Source organism: Natrix helvetica (assembly GCF_964273705.1).
Source record: "Natrix helvetica genome assembly, chromosome: 2".
Lineage (NCBI taxonomy): Eukaryota > Metazoa > Chordata > Lepidosauria > Squamata > Natricidae > Natrix > Natrix helvetica.
Window position 1 is genome coordinate 24,245,229 of NC_138552.1, and position 7,935 is coordinate 24,253,163.

The following is a 7,935-nucleotide window of genomic DNA, read 5'->3' on the forward strand; positions in this document are numbered from 1 at the left end:
TGTTCTACTCTACTGGATTTCCATTAAAAAGCTGCAGACTACAGCACTACTCAGGTGACTCTGAGGACACAGATAAACATCCAAGTGCTTCAACAACCCTCCAAAAGGATGCAAAATGACCAGCTGCCTGCAAGGAATAGAAATCCTTCCATTCCCCACCATCCAGTCAGAGCTGAAGAAGCTTTTTGGATGAGAAGTGAAACGTCCTCAAAGAAAAAACAAGCAAGTCCAGTTGCCTCTTGGGGAAAAAAAGCAAACTTTGGGATAAGCGTCCCTAAACTTAACAGGTGTCTCTCTAACACACCTGTTACTCCCAAAGCTAAGGAAGTATAGATCACGCCAGTAATCTCCCTGTAGCTCTATGAAGAAAGATGCAGCATGAAAATATAAAAACAATTAAAAGGTAAAGCCTTTGGGCTTCCTTATATATGTGTGTCCGTCACTCGCCTCTTCCGTTCTTTCCCCGCGTTGCAATTCAAAGAGGACACGGGGAGGCTGTCAGGTGATACCGCGCAGGCGCAGCTACATGCTACCAGAGTCCTTTCTATGTCCCTACGGAGGGCGGCCACCGAGAGAAGTGGGTCACGTGAGCGCAGGTGGCCAATCGTGATTCTTCAGCGGTGGCGGAAGTGGGGGTTTTCCGCTTCCGTTTTGCGCCGGCAAGATGGCGGTTTTCAGAAGTTGGCGATGGCTACCAGGGGCTCGATTGGGGCCGCAGTTCATGCACAGCGAGGCCTCCGCGGCGCCTTCGGACGACCCCGTCGCCTCCCCCGCTTCTCTTTATCCGCCCGTGGTGGCTTCCCTTACCGCCAAGAGTAAGATAGCCAAACTCCGGCGCCGGGAGGAATACTTTAAAAGTATTCACAACGCGCCTACGGTTGAGGAGAAATTGGCGATCTACGGGAAACGGCAGCGCCGCAAGTACGTGGTTTACCCGCAGACCTGGGCTTTAAACGCAGACCGCTGGTACCAGCATTTCACGAAGACCGTCTTTGTGCCAGGACTGCCCGCTTCGGTGTCAGTAAGCGAAGAAGACAAGACAGACGGTTTGGATTTGGCTGAGCTCCGCTCCCTTGTATGCGAAGTGCTCCTTCAGGAGTATTATTACCAGCGCAAGAAGCGCCCCAAGCTCTTCCGCAGCAGCGACCAGGGGCCAGCGCCTTTCATTACCCACCTGGTGCAAAAGCTTGCAGCCCACCTGGCTTGTCTCAACCCAGCGCTGGGTTCCTCTTCCATCCTAGGTGTGTCTCTCTTCGTCCTTGTTTAAAGAACAATGAAAATGTCATTCTGAGAATCGCAGGAAATCTTTCAATTCTGAGCGAAGGGGCTGAAGCATTTGCTGTTAATGGCATTTATTAGCTAGTTAGTTAGTTTACTTTATCATCATTGCACATGGTACAATGAAATTAAAATGCTGTCTTCAGTGTACATTATAACTATAAAAATAAAAACACATACATCCTTTATTTTCTATATAATTGAAATTGAAAACCCAATATTGCACTTATACCATAGAATTCAATATGGTTACTGCTCTGGGATAGAAGCTGTTTTTCAGCCTATTTGTCCTTGTATTTATCAATGAGGCCGTGTCAGGATATAAAATATAAACTACAGAATGGTAATAAGACCATATGTTAGAAAGTAGACGGAAAGACCTGAGTAAAAGAAAAGGCAAATCATATTTCTGTGTCGCTCCTACAATTTAAACTAATCAGATCCACGTTTGCAGTTCCCAGTTGTACTGTTTGTTCAGACAGGTCTGAATTGTATGTATGCGTATGGAATATGTTATTTTAATATAAGGATCCCAATAGGCCATTTGTTTAATGTCCAAATTAGACAAGGTCCAAAATATTGATCCCTTTATTACACAATTGACATTCAAATAATATGTGCACTATGTTGTCTCTCTCATCTGTATGAACATCCTGATTAGACACAGTCCTATTATTTCAGACTTTCAGCCAGATGTACATTTCTACTGGTTGCGTGGGGAGACAGTGGTTCCCCGAGGACACCGGCGAGGCAGGATTGACCCGTTCAGATTTCAGATTGATGATAAGCCACGCTGTCAGATTCGTATAAGAAAGCAACTTTCAGAGGTACAAATATTTTTGTTTAATCAACAGTTATTAGTTGAATTGGTGATATTGGAGATTGCAGAAGATTTGTAAGTTTGCTTTCCTCTGCTCCACTAGAGCTGATCAATTTTGGCCATTTAAGAGGGTTTTGCAAAATGTATTTGAGTAAAATTAGGAAGTAGTAAAAATATAGTAGAATTTCCATAAACTGCTGATAGCTGAAATCTCCTGAATAAAACTGAAGTGGAGACAGATGTTTAGAATATATAAGAATAGAAATCCTGGCCCTGTAATTCCTCATCAATTGCTATGTAATTGTGGAAAGAAGGAAGTAAAGTGAGTGGTTCCTTCTTAGGGCTGGTAATGCCAGCTTTTCTTCTCAGCTGAGTTAGAGCACTACCTACCCAGCCTTAAGTTGGCAGAAAGCCTTATTGCAATAAAACTTGCTGTTGCCATTACTATCCTTGTCCTTCTGTTACCTCTTATAGCATTTTAGTCACATGACTTCTAGTCAAAACCCAACATGTTAAATATTTTAGGCCCTTTGAATGGCGCCAGAATAAGGAGAATATGTTTTTTTTAACACCAGAGTTCCGAAGGGCATCTTAAGACTGATTCATTTGTGGGCTGTAGAAGAAATGTAGGTGATATTGCAATAAAAAAGGTTTGCCAAGGGATATTTTGTGTGCAAGTAGATGCAAATAAGAATATCTCCTATGTCTCTTTTTTTGAACCATTTATTTTTATTGTTTGATTTAAGCTTCCATTATGCTTCCTTTCCACATCCTCAAAATAAATGACAGATAAATCATACTACAATATGTGAACATATTAACATTCAACATTTTATTAAAAATGACAATCACACTTATAAGTAAAGATGCATAGTCAGCATAGTGGAACTTACAAAGGCATGTAGCGAATAGTTTTCCTTGTGGGGAGGATTTTGGACCCAAAAATGCCTCCTTTAAAACATTTCCAGAAATATTTATTGTACCCATGATACTCATTGTTATTTATTCCAGGTTTAGTGTATAGTGCATAATGCAGCCACATTATATAAAGGCACGTTGGTCTCTATGGTATCTTCAGAGTTCATCTTTCTTGTTGTGATGTCTCTGCTATTTTGAATTTTAGTTTATACTGGAGTCACAAATTCTAAGGTTATATTTTGTGGCACCGCCTCCTCCTCCTTTCCCGTACAAAGTGTCTAATAGGAGGACAACAGCTTGCATGTCTTGGCCAAGCACCATACGTGATCCCTTAGGTTAAGCAGAAAGTGTTGCTTTTTGCTTTGGGGCAGGAAACAGGCTAAGGGCAGCTGCATTTCTAGTCCCACAGAGGCACTGTCACAGCTTGAATAAGGGCCTGTCAGCTGACCAGTGGTAGAAAAAAGCGGGATGGATATAGGATTCCTGATTCCTTGCTGTTTTTTACATTCCAACCTAGGATCTAATGGGGAAAAAGGGTGGGTGAGTCCAGCATTATTCAGGTCTTTCATATTTTGTAGCTTTTAGAGTGCATGAGATGACAATTTCAAAAAGGGCAGAGATGGTAAGCAAGAATTATTGGTATCTCTCAGCGAATCTCAGCAGTCTTGATCAGGAGAGGGTGGAATGCAGTTGTAATCCAAATGGCAGAAACAAAGTTGAATCCATTTGTGGCTCAAGGTATTTCCTAATTCATTGTGGGTAAAGTTAAGATCATATACTACAGAAAGGAGAACCTGAGCAAAGAGGGGCAGAGAACATTATACATGTTTTTATGGGCTCATTTTCTTCTGTTGACCTGATGCACACATCATGATTTTTCCCCCCCTTTCTCATTAGTTTTTCTCCAGTAGCTGCCTTACTGATAGTAGGGATAGTAGGAAATTCCCTACTGCTGGGAATTCCTGAAATTTCAGTCAAGATGATAACATTGGGAATTATGGGTTTTTAATTCCTGTACATCTTAAAAATACTACATGGCTACAAGTATCATGATTCTATGTAACTAATAAAGGGAATTTTGTCTCTTTCTACCTTTCTGCAGTCCAACAGGTATTAATACTTAATGTTAAACTGACAAATAACAGATGACAGAATTCATTATTTAAGTGCTTTCATTATGGTGAAAGAAACAAATTGTAAATCATTTTCATTTACTGAACTGATGTTCTTTCTTTAAGTTTGAGCCTCTTGATTACCTGGGCCCTGGAGATATTCCTGTTATCCAGTATTTACCTGACAAACTTCCATTGTTCAAACGACAATATGAGAACAAAATATTTATAGGTAAGACTTGTGTCATTGTATCTTTCTATTTTTGTAATCCAAATTTTATTACTTTGTAAAATATAAAGAAAAATGAAAACAATGACAAAGTACTGTAGTTGAGAAAAAAAGGGAAAATTAAAAGGGGGGAATGCATTGATTTAGAACTCTTTTTTGCATGGTAGAATAAGGCATTGACTTTTCTGTCAGAAGGTTGCAAAAGGTGATAACATGACCCCAGGACATAGCAACTGTCCTATATATGAGTCAGTTGGCAAGCATATGAATTTTGATCACATGACCATGGAATGCTGCAATGGTGTTATGTGTGAAAAATGGTCATAAGTTTTTTTCAGTGCCATTGTAACTTGGGTCACTAAACAAATTGTTGTAAGTCAAGGCCTCTACAGCCTCAACTTTTTATTTTTGCATGATTCTATATACTAGCCATTTCTATAACAACAAACCTATTTAATCAGCAGAATAAAAAATCAAAGTTTCCTCTTTTTTTCCACACAAGCACAAAGTCCACAAGCAGTTTCCAAGTAGAAACAAAGTTGGTTTATTTAGTTAAAGCAGCCAATTTGGCCATCTCTGCTAATGGGTGGCAGAGCAAAGGTGTCATTGTATCTTTCCATATATCTTTTGGATTTAACATTCATGAGCTTGTTAATATGTTTTTTGGAAGATACACGACTATAAAATTGAACTATGTGCCAAAATGTGGAACTGCTATCATCTGTGCTGTGCCTATGATTTTCTGACCTTGTATAATCTCTTTTTGGGTTTAGGTTCTCAAATATCAGATCCATGCTGCTATGGGCACACCCAATTCCATTTGCTTCCTGACAGGGTGAAAAGAGAAAGACTGATAACATTGAATCTCACTGATCAGGTTGATGTTCCATATCGAGCCAATGCAATTGCAAGCCTCTTTGCGTGGACTGGAGCACAAGCAATGTGCCAAGGTAATTTTAAAAGTTTTGAAAATTATCAAATGTCAGAATGGTTTTAAGTCTGATATATCCTGGTTTGAGCTTGAGATTTTTCTCACTCCCATCCCAGAATCTCATGTTCTAGCTTTATTGGAAGTTAGCGGATAGTCTGCATTCTTCTTATACCAGAATGTTTAGAGCAGAATTGAGACACTCCCACTAAGGTGAGAACAATCTGTTTCAAACTCAAAATAGTTGTTTTTTAATGGAATCATTTTGTCCATCCTTGTCAGTAATTAGACATAAATATACCTGTACTCTTTTATTGATTTATGCCATCCATTGAAGGCAATTCAAATCCTTACAATTATTCCAGAAAATGCTAAATTCATCTACAAATTGAAAATTTAGAAAATTATGTCACTATACATTTTAATCTGTGCATTTGGACATCTAAAAGAATTCCTAAGCTTGGTCCTATGTGTTGGAGAAATAAATTATGCTGATCTGTAACACATAATGGCTGTTTGTAAAATCAGGAATATACCTTGAACGTGTACTTCTACCAATTCGAAAACTGGTTTCCAATTTTGAGGCTGTTTCTCCTTGAAGCAACAATAATACTTTATACTCTGTGATTATCTTGCACTGCAGAATGACTTATTTAGATCACCTCAAATTCAGAAAGCTGTATCAATGGATCTGCAGCTTGTTAAATACATTTTTACTGGCACCAGCAGGTGGCAGCAGCTGTGTGATCCAAGGGGAAGCTGCAGCTGCTTTGAGAAATTGTAGAGTATTCTACAGTCATGTCCCTGTTTGCTGTTAGCCTTTCAGTCCAATATGCCAGAGACCCTAGTTTGCAGTGCTTTTCAAAATTCTTTTTTTTGTTGGTAGAAAAATATTTAAGTTAAGTGACTGTTCTTCTTTTTCAGGATTCTGGAGTGAAGACGATGTGACTCGACCCTTTGTATCCCAGGCTGTTATTTTCGAAGGAAGACACATTGGCTTTTTTTGTTACCAGTTAAACACCTTGGCTTTAACGGTTGAGGCTGACCAAAATAATCCAAGAAGGAACATTTGTTGGGGGACTGAAAGTAAGCCCCTGTATGAATCAATAGAAAATAATGATGTGAAAGGTTTTAACGATGAAGTCCTAGCACAGCTTGTTAAATTTCTGTTAAACAAACCAAAGGAATTATGATAATCTGATTATTCTGAAAATACCAAAATAAAATTAAGTGTTTAACATTTTAAAAGTGGAACTATCAAATAATAGTCTTATATAAAAATACTGGGATGTACAAGAGTTGTACAGGAATGTTGCTGTTGTATAAATGAAACATTACTGCACCACTATGAGACCGACACAACGTATTTCATACAGATTACATACGAGACAAGAACTACAACGTTGAACAGTGTATATATCGCGGGCAAGAAGCCACTTCTAAATCAAAATCAGAAAAAAGCATACCAAATGACCATGTATCAGATAGCAAAGCAATAAGGTGGTACCATTTTTCTTGACGCTTCTGGGGGCATGGAAAACATTTTTAACTCATTTAATTGTCGCCGAAATCGGGGCTCAGGGAGAAGTTGCTCTTGCCATAGGAATTGTGGCAACATTAATGGAAGGAGGGAGGATAGCCCAATCAGCACTTATGTTGCCATTTGACATCAACATTCCTGTCTTGTACAGGATTGGGATGAATAAATACCTGGGCAATGCCCTGTTATCAGCTAGTTCAGTAATAAATTGGAAGCTTCCAAATGCAGCTCAGAGCTGAAGAAGCTTCTTGGATGAGAAACGAAGCATACTCCAAGAAAAACTAGAAAATAGATCTTTCTTGAAAAAGCACCTTTGGAAAACCCTGACATGAAGACTGATGTGAACAGACAATGTGAATCTCTTTAATCTGGGTGGCAGATCTGGCAAGAAATTTGCATTTTGTATTCTCATCTTATTGAATGGGTTTAGTCTGACTTTTCAGATAAGACCTGTCTGATATGGTAGCACCAGTTCAGCAGAACTTTTAGCATTACTAGGGCATCCAAGGCCCCAGGTCACGAGATACTGTTGCTTGGAGTGGGATAGATATTAAGGTTCACTGCATAGTCAGCCAGATGGTTAGACTGAATTTGATATTCTTACCCAAAGGTATTTATTTGATCTAATCTTCCTTGCCCTTTTCTCCACCATTTCTGCCATTATTACTAGTTCTTTAATTTCTGCTTTTTAAATCCATCTCCATGTTTTATTCTTGGTATATCATTTTGGGTTGTCCCATAGCTGGACCCAGAACTGCACTGTTTCTTCTTGGACATGGGTTCTTTACAGTCTCCATTGATGGATTGGTGGAAACATTTCTGATTTGACTGAAATTAGACATTCTGCATCCACTGTGCAGTTTGAGCGTTGTATCTGCTAAACCTGACTGTAGATGTTAATTGCGGCTTTATTAGTTCCAATGCTTCTTTCATCTGTCTTGTTCCTAGGTAATATTTCTTGATCAGATATTCTTGGGTCTTCTTGTCCTTAGCTTCTTTTCTTTCTTGCTTTTATCTGATCTTGGCATACCAATCTTATTTTCCTATCTGATCCTCCATTTTGGTGGTACACAATGGCTCTTTCCTTCTTGGTTGATTTTGTATCCAAGG

The 7,935-nt window shown here is 39.1% G+C and overlaps 1 protein-coding gene across 1 annotated transcript; it reads left to right on the forward strand.

Moving 5' to 3' along the window:
- The first annotated feature begins 629 nt into the window (after nt 1-629).
- Nucleotides 630-6,533, forward strand: MRPS30 (mitochondrial ribosomal protein S30). Its single transcript, XM_081943367.1, has 5 exons — nt 630-1,241; nt 1,960-2,105; nt 4,255-4,360; nt 5,131-5,307; nt 6,210-6,533. The coding sequence occupies exons 1-5, from the start codon at nt 665-667 to the stop codon at nt 6,476-6,478; spliced, it is 1,275 nt and encodes a 424-aa protein (XP_081799493.1). The 5' UTR covers nt 630-664; the 3' UTR covers nt 6,479-6,533.
- The last annotated feature ends 1,402 nt before the right edge of the window (nt 6,534-7,935 follow it).